Genomic DNA, 14069 nt, shown 5'->3' on the forward strand with positions numbered 1-14069 from the left:
CATCATCACCTTTGTTAATTAAAAAGTGTTTGCCACCTGCCCTTTGTGTATTTCTGTTAGCTTAAAAACTGTAATGATAAAATTGGGACGACAAAATCTATTTAATTGTTCTGCTAATAATGTATAAATACAAGCTTTACGTAACAGTAATAAGTATTGTGCTGTGGAAGTGAGTATGCTTAAATATTATTTAGAAAAAGCACACACCTTAATTGACACAAAATAACTTCTGGCAAGAACTCAAACTCCAATGGAACATACATTGCCAGCGTATTGAGGATTCACGTTTACCCAAAGGTCACAGTTACCTCTGGGAGCCAGGACAGGGATTTCCTGACACATTTATTGTCCCATTGCTCACTCAGACTTGTGCCCTTGCGGAGTTAAATGAGACGGGCACAGTTCCGGTATCCCATCGCTTTAGCTTTTCCTTGCCATTTCTTAATTCGTGCTTCCGCCTCGTTTCCTTTCCCGGTACCCGTTCTCCGTCTCTCGCATTCTCCGCACACGCTCCTTATTGGCCCTTCTACTTCCCTTCGTCGCCAACGATACGCCAATGCGACTACAACCGCGACAAACGCGTTGTCCGATGGATCCTCAGAATCTCCGACGACGCCGTCAAGTACGACACCGTCGACCACGTCGACTACAACGACAACGTCCCGGCCCGTGATCATCGTGCCAGCGACGCCGCAGTTCCAAAGGCCTCCGCCGCCTCCCGCGCCGTTGCCCACGCCTAACGCCCACCCGCTCCCGGTCGGAAGCCCCGCTGCGTCCACGCGAGGGCCTTCGTTCGGGGACGAACGCCACCTGCGACAGGACGCGTCCTCGACGTCTTCGACCCCACGCTCGTATAACGCGCCCTCCTCGACGCCGGAGACTCCCGCTGCGGAAGACGAAGCCAAAGCGTCGAGGCCTTCGTCAAGACCGGAAGGTCCAGGTACGCAACCCATGCTCTTTTGGGCGCCATGCTGAATTAAGCTTCGTTGCACTCGCGCGCGAAGTACAGGCGTAGAAGGGGGAGAGTATGACTGTCGTGATAAATAAGGTAACACTGTCTGTCTACAAAGAAAATGGATCGTAGACACAAGTGTCCTTTGCACATTCAGTTCACGTGGGTACAGTGCTGCGCACTCATGTTCGCGTTCGGTGTAAATGCACCCATACTGAACCGCACGTATTCACTCTCCTGCATGCCCTTATTGGTTGGATTGGAGAGATAACAAAGCAGACGTAAAAAATACAAGATGCGTGACGCCGTTTTATTCGCGTTCTAATGTCCAATACATTTGAAAGGAAGGGACTCAAGAGTGGAAGCGTTCTCCTTTCTCATATGCTTAATATCTTGTAACGACGTTTTGTTGAGGCCGGCAGACGACGCGGAGCGTCTGTGACGGAACAGGTTGGCTGAGAAAGGATGCAACATGCCAGTTATTTCAACTAAACTTTATTCACTGCTGCCAAATCTCTGAAGTCTAAATAAAAGACAATGCGCCTAGCTCAGGGCTCGTGTACAGAACGCAGAACTAAACTGGAAATGCGTTTGAGAGCTTTTAAGTTGGGAAACCCGTTTCAGTGCGTTAAAAGTGCCAGCTGTGAGTGCTTGCAGGGTGGAACTGGTGATTAAACTACGTAACACCTGAAGTTTCTAACCCTTTTTATCGGTTCCTCGTCCGTTCCTCGGCACTATGCAGCTACAAATAGGCATCGCTACGTCTCGCACCTCTTCGTCTTGCCTACACTCTAAGAAGTCCCCGTAGGTCGTCTCCATGCGGCGCTCCAGAACGACCATTTGAAGTGACCGAGTGGGATCATTCGGCGAATGACGAAGCCCAAAATGTGGTTTGAGGTAAAAAAAATGCACGCGCGCAAGAGCAACGCGCAAGACGTGCAAGGCGTTTTGCATTGCGCATATGCCCTTTTTGATTGCAATTTAATGCTCCTCCATGTCATTCGCCGAAGTTGCACAGTAGGCCACTTTGATTGGTAATTCTGGAAAATTGTGGTGAGTGCGCCCTACGGAGACTTCTTGGAGTGTACCACCAGCCAGTGTCCCCTGATAGATAAATTGTTCTTGTCGCGGCCCTTGTGACGTACTAACAATCCTTGATTTCCCTCCCCCTCCCTTCGTTTCTTCTTCCCCGTTTCGTAGTTCCCGCCCGCGGTGCGACGCCGGGTCCCTCGAGGTCCACCACGGTGTTCACCCTGCACCGAGCGCCGCCACCCTCGCCGACCACGAGCGGCTACGACATCTGGGGTGGCAGCTGGAGCTCGTCGACCGAGGACGTCTTCGCCTACGACTCGTCGCACCTGGGTCGAGGTGAGCGCATGCTTTATCTCGCACCGATGCCGTCGTCCTGTCGTGCTTTGTCTGATTTCGGGAGCACGTGCAGTTCAAGACCGTTCTTGCGCGAAGTATTGACGGTAAAAACACACGTGTGGAGAACGACGCGTTTCCGCGCGCGTTTTGTTGTTGTTTTTCCCTATCTCCAAAACCGGTCCTGTAGCCTTCATGCGTGTTAGTACCCGCCTCCAGGCCGGTTTGCGGAGAAGGAAAACACGTGCGGAAAAACGTCGCTCTCCGCAGATGTGTTTTGGCCCTTAACGCAAAGAGCGCGAGAGCCCTTCCTCCAAGTCGTGTTATGGTTCCATCCACAAGCGCACCGTGCGTTTCATCATCGTCTCGCCCGCTTTGCCAACAAACAGGGGGAAAAAAGACACCCGAAAATGAATTAGACGTCCGACGGGCGCTAATAAGCGTCGCTGGTTTATAAATTCGAGTGCGCTTACGTACCGAGCACGAGTAAAGAATCAGCGCTGTGGGAAAAAGCGCGCGGAATCCAATCCGCCGAGGCGTTGCGTTTCGGGCCCAAAGCGTCCCAGCCCCGCCTGGAGTGCGGGAGCTCCTTGTCACAGTGCCACGCACCCCCTCCCTCTTGCACGTAACCGGCTAACGGGCGAAGGCCGTCATGCCGGTTTCTTTTCCACTTCTTCCTCTCCCTGTAATTGCTTCCTGCGCTCGGGTTTCTACACTCGATCATGCAGCGGCACAAAAAAACAACAATAAGCAGTGCGTATGCCGAGCAGGCGTCGAGTTTTCCCGGTAAAAAATACTGTCTCAGCCATGCCCTGTTCAGCTTATTCTCGTCTTGCGATCTCGTTTTCCCGCAAGAAAAATCGTCACCATTCCAAGCACTTTACCTCCCCCCTTCATATCCTCATCAGCTGCACACGGTCGCTGTTTTCTTTATCTCTCCAGTCACGGCTAAGATCGCGGGTATAACAGTCCAGATTATCGCCGGCGCTATGTTCACACCATGTCCCTTGGCCTTGAGCCTTAAGTTTTTCTCTCCCTCTCTCTCCGCTCGACAGCCGCCCAGTGTACCTTACTTATCTTCGTTCATCGCCCATCTTAAACCCACTGCCCACTCGCCAACCTTGGAACTTACACATTGATTAGCATACGCAGCTCCTCCTCCCGGTTTCTACAGTGGCTGCTCCAAGCGCGTTCTCTCCTCACTCACCCCTCGCCTCTGTCACACAGCAGCCATTCGTGCACCGGCACTAGTCGCACACGACGTGCGGATGAAAAGGCACACACGCACGCACACCCCGTGTGCGTCTATCTTCGCCCCGGCGCCCAGCCGCCGTGGTCCTCGCGTGAGCGCCCACCGCTCGACGGCTGAGGTGGCCGGCCCGGCAGCAGCTTGTTCGCGCCGTAATTTGCCGTAATTGGCGATCAGTGCAGATGGGACCACCGCCGTCGTCGGAGCGCAGCCATTACAAAGAGCGTCGCGTAATGGGCGAACGCGTCGGGTGCCGCCGCTGAGTTCTGGGCGTGCTCTTCGCCATGTGGCGTGCCCGCTGACGCTATCCCGGCGGCCGGCTTCGGTAAACTGCGCCGGCCGGAATTAAAACGCCTGCGCTGCACCAAGGAACGGAGCGCAAACGGGGGGACTGCGCTCATTAGGCGCCACTGTGCGTGTGTGGGTTCCTTTTCACCGTGTTTGTATTTGTCTTCGAGGTGCCCTGCTGTTGGGACGTGGTGGCTGCTCCGCAATATCGCAGCGGCATTCTCGTAGTCGCGTGACGGCTTTCGTTTAACCCGGGAAGTCGCCGACCGAGCGTAGGGAAATTTATCTCCGACACTGCGTGCCCCGGCACGACCACTGGGCAGTTCCCCGGGCAAGTAGCTCGCAACTGCGTTATGGCCACTATAACGAGGCATTCGCTACCGAAGCGAAGGCTTTGCTTTTTCATGCCACTGTATTTTGCTGCAGATACGCAGAATGTGAGGATAAAATTTGGTTGAATTCCCCTTCGTGCATTTTTGCGGTAGTTTATTCATGGTACAAGCCGGTTGGGCCCCAGCGGGTTCAAAGGGAACTATTGCGACACTTCAAACGCAGCCCGCTTCCACAACGCACTATTCGTCAGCGGTCACGGCAGGCCCGGAACAAAACGGCGCGTTCGAAGTCGCACCGAATTCTCGCATGGGCGAACCCGGTTGAGAAGCAGGTGGCGGACGATCCGTTCCCGTCGATTGCTCTTGGGTGAAATAACCGCCTCGTCGGGCGCCGCTCGTTAGACCGCCTCGGAAGCTCCCACGTGTGTATTCCAGCCGGCGTAATTGCACCCTGGGTGTGCGTGAGAAGTCAAATGGAGACGACCTTTCCGAGTTCAGTTGGACTTCCTGCCTGCGCCTTCGGTAATGAAGGAGCAACAACGACGGCTGGGGATTATACGTTTTTTTTTTCTTTTGAAAAGCCGTGTTGTCAGGTTCTGTCGTGTCACACAACTCCTTCCAGAGTTTTCTGGAATGCTAATCATCATGAAGCCTTGCCTCTAGGACGCCCTTTGCTCCCGTCTGCTGCGAGGCTCAGCGGCTAAGGTGTCGTGCTGCTGGACCCAAGGACGCGGGTTCAACCCCGGCCGCGGTGGCTGCTTTTCTGGTGGAGGGGGAAAGCGAAGAAGCCTCTGAGCCGACAATTAGGCGCACGTCAGAGAACCCCAGGTGGAGGAAATTAATCAGGAGCCCTCTCAGACGCAGGGATCGGAGATGCCGTGGTGACGTTAGGAGGAACACATCTTATTCCAAAAATACACAATGGTCGTAACTAAAAAAATTGGAACGTGCACGCGGTGACTTCTTTCTTCTTCACGTCCTCGCTTATTCTCCGTGGTTTTCTTCGCCCTCCACTGCGGCGCGCCTCATAGGCCAGGAGTAGCTTCCGCACTTTAAACTCCACAATCAATGAACCGTCTGTTCGGAAAGCACGATCAGCGTCGTCAGTTTGCACGAGATGCGTGTAAACTGGGCTCGCGTTTCGGCAGCTTCAGGTTCGTCATCACTCACGTTAAAGATCCCCAGGTGGTCAAAATCAATCCGGAGCCCTCCATCCACTACGGCGCGCCTCATCGCCTGCGTTGGGTCGGCGCGTTAAGCCCCATAATCAATCAATCATCACGTGCGCGAAGTCGACAACTTGGAACACTGAGAGACGTCTACCTGCATGCGTAGAGAAGCACGCCTATGCTCGATATGAGCCAGCCGAGATATCTTAGCGGTATTCGCGTGTGCATGAATTCTACCCAGCATGCACCACTCTCAGCTGCAAAGTACACACTGGCGCGCGTAGTTTCTTTGCTTGTCATTGTTTCGGTTCAAAAAAGCCTAGGACTGGCCTGCCAACAGCTGACTGGCGCTACGTTCCGCGTATGGCTGGCTGCATTCAAGATTTATCTCGCCTTGACGCGCCGTTCCCTCTTCTTTTTTTTTTTTCCTGCTTCTCTCCTCAGGGAGGTACCAGGACCCCGACCGTGCGAATGGCAACAGCGCGGCGGCCGGCGCTTCGTACTTGCACCGAGGCTTCTGTCCCCCAATGCAGTCCAGGAGCAGCTTCTGGAACTGGACTCGCGCCGGAGACACGGCGGTCCAGAGGTGTCCCGGCGGCGCCATAGGTGAGACGGCCAGAGACGAACGAGTGCTTATAGAGGGGCCACGCAGATAGTACAAGTTTGCTTCATTATAAAGACGGCTTTGTCCCGATACCAAGGATACCGATACTACCGAAAGCTTCGAGCAAATAATCGAGGCACGAGAGGAAGCAGCAGCAGTGATTCCCCAGCCAGTTTCCGGAGATATCTGTGTGACGTCACGGAATCTTGTTTGTGCCACTGGCGGCGGCCCACCGAAGCCACCGCCAAGGAAGATGAGCGGGCAGTCGCAGTGAGGCGTCTAGTCCCGCTTGATCCCATCGCTCGAATGCTATAGCGTGCAGTTAAAGCGCTGAGCACTGCGTTTTCCTGCGGGCCCGCTCCTGCCCTTGTTACGTCATTGTGGCACGTAACCTGCAAGTTTTGAATATTCCTTGCACTTTCTGAGTTAAAAACCCGCTTTCATGGGTGGAATAGAGCTGCGGGACGCTGTGAGTTACCAAAGGCTCGTTCCTTCAAATCGCACGAAGTTGTACTTCGTCTTCTTGAGCATGCCTATAAAGAGCGATAGCGTAAAACTGGCGCCAGGACGGCTCTCGAAGATAATTAGGGCGTACAGCTTGAGTAAAGGTCGTATAGACAAGTCGTGTTTTCCCCCCTCAGGCTTTTCTTTTAAGTAATAAGAAGTTAGCTAGAAGCGTTGTCCAGTTCATATTCCTTACACATGTGTTGCTATCCACAAGAGGTTAGTTACTAGTGTTGTAGATGCCAGGTAGAATAAAAGCTCGAAATACCAGCTAACCAGTCAATTTTGAGGTATGCATCCAGCGGCTGTGACGGACGCGACACATCCGTGCATATCAAGACCTCCTAAAGAGGCCGCACTACCGCGGTCCCTCTCAAGAGCCTTCTTTCTTATGTCTTTTTTTCATCCTCAGGGACTTAGCAGCTTTCAAGATAACGAGTGCGCTTTTTGGAAGCTTCGGATGTCTGCCGATAAACTGCTGGCCTCTGGGGGGCGCTCCCGGGAGATAAGAGCGGGACCACTCTGGGCTTCAAACGTTGCGTCACCGTGCCGACCTGCCGAGGCCGAATGACCTGGCCGGGGCGCCTTCAGATCGCTCCTTCTTGTTTCTTCATTTCGCCTCCGCTACACTACCTTCCCATTCCGTCTTCGTTAACGTGTGTTTGTTTAGCAGCTTGGCGCCACCGGAGCGGCCCATTTTAATCGCCCGCCCCCTCCCCCCTCATTATGCGTTTTTTTTTTGTTTTTTTTTCCCTGCTGGTGACTCGAGCAAGAGAGCTCTATTTCAGCCTTCGTTCGCGGGGTTCCTTTCCCGTCTCCTCAATCTTCCGCGGCCGTTTCTTTGCATTTGTCAGCTCCGGGCTTTTAGCGACGAGGGCCAGCTATATTTCGGAGATTGCAGTCGCGCATTCGGGCGCCGAGTTCTTCTCCGGTGCCCGCGCTTTGTCGGCAGCGCTGATAGAACGCGCTAATAGGGCGAGCTTTCCTCTTAGTTTCGTCCGGCGCGGCTTAAAAGCAGAGCAGCGGCCCAGTCCGCTCGCTGTCTCTCTGTCGCCAGGCGCCTCAGGTTGTCTGATACGGAGACGCCATTTTCGTCACTCTAAGCCGCCATTAGTGGCCTCCATTTTCTGGCTTTATCCTCGCTGTTACTTGTGCCGGCACCGTTCATTACCCACCTGCTTTTTAAGTGGGGCTTCCGTTTAAAGACCGAATTACTCGAGCTATCTCTGAAGTAACGCGGTGCTGGGTGTTGGCTTAATGCATTCTTCTCACCCACCGTCTGCGCACCTGCGTGGAATTCATGTTTTGTTTCGCGTTCTTTTCTCATATCGAGCTCCTTACTTCAGCGTGTGGAGGCGGCACAAAAAAATAAACAAATGTTTGTCTGATTTTGGGTCACACTCTCTTCCGCTCACACTCGTAACTTGTGCACTGCCTTGGCCGAATTCTGGGAAGGTGCGTTCCTCCTGCTGACGATTCTTTGCGCTCGTGCAACCGCTAATCTAGATTTTAATTTCGGCGCCTTTTTTTTTCTCTCTCTTTCGTGCGCCGTCGCAGGACACGCCAAGTGGCGCTGCCTCCAGGGCAATCCGCCCTACTGGGAGCACGAGACGCCCAACTTGAGCGCCTGCTATTCTGCCTGGATGGAGAACCTCAAGTCGCGGGTGAGTGTCGCGCACGCAAATATTCCGCCAATCCGCCGCTCAAACTTCGCCCACGGGCCGCTCTATTGTGGCAAGGAGGAGTCGTTTCTCGAGTTTGCGAAGTGCTTTTTCGAGATGAACCCGCGGGGTAATCGAATTCGCTCCTGGAAGAGGTAAATCGTATAAGATTTCATGTACGTGCCAATATCGGCTCCGCCTGGAAACTAAGCAATATTTGCGACAGCTGCTTTTGCGTTAAATTTGTAAGCCAGCAACGAATGAATGCGAAGCTGTCGCTCTTCTTTAAAAAAAAACAATACTCAGGCCCGGGGTCAGGCGTGAAAAAGAGTAGGACAGTTTTAGCGTTACTTATACCCCTCTCAAACGTGCCTATTTAAGTGCACTTCCATAGAGTGCAGTCGGCTTTTTTGTCATTCGGGAGCAGCTAAACGGCAAACGCGTATGACACTTTACAAGGAACGCACTTTAAGCTGAGTGTGTTCCCCAACCACACTTGAACGGGACTGGCTCGCCGAGTGAGTAATCTCGTGAGCAGTTGTCCTAAAATTGCTAAAAGTAACATAAAACCGCGAGCGTTTAGATGAGAATAAGTAATGTCGAAAGTTAATTATAGATATATTGTTTATTCCTTTTACAAAAAGAGAAGCAGCGACGAAAAAAAAAAAGAAAATAACCTCTCTCTCTTAACGACATGCCAGCGTCGCCTTGTGGGGTTTTGCTCGATGGCGGCCGTTCTGTGCAGCGTCCTCGTTGGTGGCTTCTTGTGGCCTTGTGGTTGTGTTCCCGCTTCAGCCTTCTCTGTTATATTCCACGCTTTCAGATAATTTCCTCCTAACAATAGTGCTGCTGATATTCGCTGCGCACTGAATAACACAGTGAAGATATCAGCGCCGCTGTTTAATCGCCGTTCCGACTTCTTTTTTTTTTTTTTTTTTTTGACTTGCGCGAGGCGCCGATTGCGCTTTGGAACAATGAAAACACAACAAAATGTTTACATTGTTTCTCACGTGATCAAAATGGGGGATTTCAAGTAATTTTGCGTAATATTTACGCCGGCTATCGTCACTGACATCATGGCCAAGGTCACTTTATTTCGTCGTTTATCAGCGCGCAGCCAAAGTGTCATTCGTGGAGCCCGAGTGCACTCGGCGGAAGGGCACTTAAATAGGCACGTTTGACAGGGGTATTATTCGCTCTCTAAGCTAAGTGCACGTACAAGTCTTGCAGCTGTAAATAAAGCCTCGCGGAAGATTCTGACTTTTATTACGCGAGTAAAGGGCGAAATGCATGCGTGAAGAACGACGCGTTCCCGCGCGCCTTCTCCCCGTCCGGAAACCGGTCCGGCAGCCGTCAGAAACTCGCATGGACACTGCTGCAACGGTGGTTTTGGAGAGCGGCAAAATACGCGCGCGGAAACTTATCGTTTTCCGCACATGTGTTTCGCTCTTAAAGAGAGGGAAAACCAATTTTTGTTGAGTGCGTGCTCACTATCTCAAATAGAAAAAGGACATTACTTGAAACACCTCGAACCGAGACGATTTCAGTAATAGGGCCCGTACGCAAGATGACAAGAGGTATTCTAAAAGTTGTCCCCATCCTAAAGTGATAAAATGCAGTTTTCATATTACCTTATGCAATTTTTTAATCACGCACTGGAACTAGTTGAGACGGCGCTGTTTGTATACGTACGGTAGTGCCACGTGTCGACGCTACGTGGCGCCGCCTTTCAAACTTAAAAAAATGTATAGTGCCAAACTAAGAATATTTCCGCCAATTCATTTAGAAATTCCTTATGATTACACTGGCTTGTGGAGAAAGGGACGAGCCGCGAAGACCCCTCCCGATGATGCCTTTAATCGAACACACTTCTGATGATGATAGTGGAGCGCGAGAGAAGGATATCCACTTATTTCACAACATCCTCCCCCGCGCGACAATGAGTATGGTTTGTGTTCAAGAAATTGTTCAGTCCATGAGAGCTAATTTCATGTCCGAGTGGGCGAAAAGAGGTCAACACGTGTCGGCTTCCACCTCCATCGATGGAAACAATGCCTTGACTTTCGTTGACCTGTGAACCAAGCTACTGCAGCCCCTTGGTGCAGTCTTTTGCTTGTCCGGGCTGCATGTACTTCTTCCTGTTTCCTCAAGTTATTTTTCCTTGTTAGAACCGGCTGCACGTGAGTCGTACTCTCGTTGCGGATCTTTTCAGAGCGCACGGTTCGGCTTCTAGTGTTCGCTGCTCTTTCAGTTCTGCGCTTTAAGCCGGGGTGCACTGCACGCCTTCTTGTCAGGTGGTGGAGATGTTTTCTTGGTTTTCCCAACACGAGCTGGCGTGGCTGATTCTTTTTGAACTGTGGTAAGGTATGAGCAGAGCCCCCTTTGAGGTCCTCCGTCCTTGAACGCTTCTTCTTTGCAGTTCTCTGTTCCTTTCGCGTGTACTGCTTCACCAGTGCCTTAAGTTTGAACATTGGAGGACAAAGCAGGCCAGGACATAACAGATGTATCATTTTGTCTTCGGCAGAGTAATCACCGTCTCCGTCATTTGTCAAGTAAAGCGCTGTTTCCCCTTTGCAAGAAGACATCTCCTGGAGTATCTTTGGAGTCAAGTCATCGGAGTCAATGTCATTCGGGGTTTCTATTGTTTGCGATTGCCCATTCCAGGAAGAAATCATTGGATTTCGTGCAAGGAATGCATTAAGGGTGACCACTTCTTTGTATTGAGTCTCTTCGGGAGTGTGATTTCCATCTGATGATTTGTCACTATTCAAATATTTGGTGCTGTTATCCCGGTTTTCTTTATGTTCTGCTTGAATTCTATCTTTGATAAACGTCCTCAGGTTTTCTTGAGCTTTCTTTGTTTCAATTGTTTTAAGTTCAAGGTTCGCTTTTGCCACACAAACCAGGTAGTCAAAGTTGAATGCGTCTTCAAACTCAGCCTCCAGATTATCACTGTCTGCAGAATATTCCACTTCTCGGTTGATCTTGCGTAATTCATCATTAAGTACTGTTAACTTGGTAGCAAGCTCATTCAACTCACTTATTGAGGGCGTGTCATTGGGAGAAGGTCTTTAACGTAGCCGATGAATGCCGTGATGTCTTGACGGACGATGCGCCGCCTTTCGAGAAGGGCCTCCATGGTCCGGTCCAGCGTCAAGTCGCTTGTAATAGCTGGTGACCGGGCTCAGAAGGCAGAAGACGGCGTCGTCTCCGCATCGGTCGTGTCACTGCTCACGGACATCTCGTGCTGTGTCGGGCAGATATCTCTTGCAGCTGGTTTCGTTCAGTCTTCTTCTTGGGCTGCCCCGCTCTTTTCCCAATCGGCTTCTTCCCTGTGCGGCTTCATTCCCGATCTCCAGAGGTGAGGATGCGGTCGAACAGAAGCGGAGTACGCTCGCTGTAGCTCCCCTCTGGAGGTCCCTGCTCCCGGGCTTCACGGCACCAAAATATGTGGAGAAAGGGACGAGCCGCGAAGACCCCTCCCGATGATGCCTTTAATCGAACACATTTCTGATGATGATAGTGGAGCGCGAGGGAAGGATATCCACTTATTTCACAACAGGCTTTCATGGGCGCTAGGCTTTCACAAGAGCTACAGGACATGTGCCACGCGATGATCGGTTGTTGCTATTCTTTAACGTTCGCGCGCTCCTCAACTTTCGCGACGCGCCGTTCCTGGCAGGCGGAAGACGACGACTCGGTGGTTAGCCTGGCCGTGGAACTGGAAGTTATCACCCGAACGAAGACTCTGCTGGGCGGAGACATCGCCCAGACGGCCGGCGTGATCCAGAGGCTTCTGGGGAGGATGACCAGGCGGCTGGACGACATCCCCGACGAGCGGCGCCGCTTCCAGGTGGTCAAGGAGCTGCTCCAGGTGCGTGCGTCGTCATTCGCCTGCCGAACGCCTGATTCGCTGAGACTCTAAGCAAAACGATAACAGTAAACAAACTCAGGTGTCGAACAGTCGCGCCGTGAAAGAATTTAACGTCTTGTTTGTGTAAGTACGGCGGAAGACCTAGGCACGTAAAGTCCTAATGGGAGCAGATATACGAGCCCGGAAGATTGGGCCGATTTCGCCAAGCCAAGCGCGAATTACGTTCGGGCAGTGTTCGTCGTTTTTCCATCAGGCGTGGGCCAAGAGAATTCCGTGCAATTCTCGGGGATGGCCAACCTCACTGTCTTTTATAACTTCCGTACTTGCATGTTTGAGGCGTAGGTTACGATGCGGCTGATCATCTGCAAAAAAAAAAAAAAAAATATGCCGTCGGGCGAGTTGGTACTCGGCTAAGGTAGACGAAGACTAAGCGACAACTCTGGTTCCGTGTTCTTCCGCAGTGCTAGTCTCCGCCTACCTTTGCGCTGTGATGTGTTTGATCCCTACTAATCATGGCTGGTTGGCGCAATTCGCCGCGGAATGAAGGACTCGTTCGAGGAGTCGGAGCCAACGTCTAGCTAACCGTCCCGGCGTTCCTCCCCTTTCCCTTCGACGCCCAGTCTACGGTGGAAATCAGCAGCAACCTGCTGGAGGACTACCAGCGGGACTCGTGGCTGGAGCTGCCTCCCCGCGAGCGCCGCCACGTGGCCGGGGCGCTGCTGCAGGCGCTGGACAACTCCACCTGGCTGCTGGCCGACACCAAGAACGCCGCCTTCCGCTTCTCCAGGGCGCACGGGAACGTCCGTGAGTGCACGCCGCGCTGCTTTTAAACGCCCTGCTACGTGCACCGGAGCAGAGTTCTTCAATCTATAGGGCACCATTTGCGAAACGCAGCCATGCTCCGGTGAAGCTGAGGGGCGAGTGTATTGGCGCGACGCCGGGTGGACAAAGGAGTAACTTTGCTGAACATTTACTTTGTTGCGAAACTTAATAATCGGCTAAAACTTGCTTTTCAAGTTAGGAAGCACTCAATTAGGCGCAGTTTACTTACGTTCTCATGGTTTCTCTTTTGGGACTTACCACAGCAGGTACAAGACTTCAGTACTACTGCAACTCTTTGCCGACAGATGGAAAGCTAGTGAACTTCCTCTATGCCCACCTGCCCCCTGTTTTTTCCGCGCGGGGGGGGGGGGGGGGGGGGGTACCGCTGATACATGGTGTGTACGGGTAGTTTCACAAGTGGTATATACTGAGCAACTCTATTTGGCCGCCATTTGAGGTCTGACGACTTTGACGCGCAGCTGAGTAGCTGGCGCGTGCGCGAATTCTCCTAACCCGGAGGAACTTAAATAGTTTAAATCCGCAACAAATGGAGGGTCTGAATTATTTAAGACGAGCCTGTTTTCTTTTGTTTGACTAAACGCGTCGTTGGGCGAGTTGGTGCACACTTCTAAAAATTAGACCGCAACGCAAAAAACACAACGATTCACAAGAAGCACCATGGAAAAAGCACTCTCCTCTCTTGTCCCGTCTCCATTCTTCTGTGTCGCGGTGTTTTTTGCGCTCTCATTTTAGTTGTTTTTAAAGTGAAGCGTTTGTACGCCTTACTGCTAGCGTGCGATTTCACCACATTACGCGCTGCTTGAAAGACAACTTTACATGATGGCTTTCTCAAGACGATGATTACGATAAGCGAGGGCACATAAGGCGTCTCAAAGAGGAAAAGAAAAACGCTTCCCGTGGTCGGAATGGAACGCGGGTTCGTGAAGCCGACGTCTATCCGGATGCGCCATTTCGCCGCGGTCGAAGCAACCTGGCGTTTTAACAGTCTTTCTCTTCAGTTAAGGGGCTTTGATTTCAATTTCGCTGCTCCATTGCCCCCTTCCCTCTGACGCAGTGGTGTCCGTGCGCCTTGTGGAGACCTGGGCCCTGTCCGAGATCCGCTTCCCGGTGCACGAAGACGTGCACGGCACCGTGTGGATGCGGATGCAGGACACGCTCGCCTTTCCTCCGCAGGCGCTGCTCGGGAGCGCCCGGAACGGTGAGCAGCCAAGCTGTTTTTGATCGACGT

The 14069-nt window shown here is 52.2% G+C and overlaps 1 protein-coding gene across 8 annotated transcripts in view; it reads left to right on the forward strand.

Moving 5' to 3' along the window:
• The window catches only part of LOC144162430 (latrophilin Cirl-like), a 234076-nt gene that overhangs the window by 199538 nt on the left and 20469 nt on the right, over positions 1 to 14069 (forward strand). For all 8 annotated transcript variants that reach the window (XM_077692949.1, XM_077692954.1, XM_077692950.1 and 5 more), the window contains 7 exons: positions 602 to 940; positions 2153 to 2320; positions 5800 to 5961; positions 8021 to 8127; positions 11807 to 11998; positions 12619 to 12802; positions 13896 to 14039. In XM_077692949.1, coding sequence (XP_077549075.1) covers positions 602 to 940; positions 2153 to 2320; positions 5800 to 5961; positions 8021 to 8127; positions 11807 to 11998; positions 12619 to 12802; positions 13896 to 14039 — 1296 coding nt within the window. The remainder of the gene's footprint in view (positions 1 to 601; positions 941 to 2152; positions 2321 to 5799; positions 5962 to 8020; positions 8128 to 11806; positions 11999 to 12618; positions 12803 to 13895; positions 14040 to 14069) is intronic.

This window comes from Haemaphysalis longicornis, unplaced genomic scaffold (genome assembly GCF_048455015.1).
Source record: "Haemaphysalis longicornis isolate Haplotype H1 unplaced genomic scaffold, Haemaphysalis longicornis Haplotype H1 scaffold_12, whole genome shotgun sequence".
In the NCBI taxonomy this organism is placed as follows: domain Eukaryota; kingdom Metazoa; phylum Arthropoda; class Arachnida; order Ixodida; family Ixodidae; genus Haemaphysalis; species Haemaphysalis longicornis.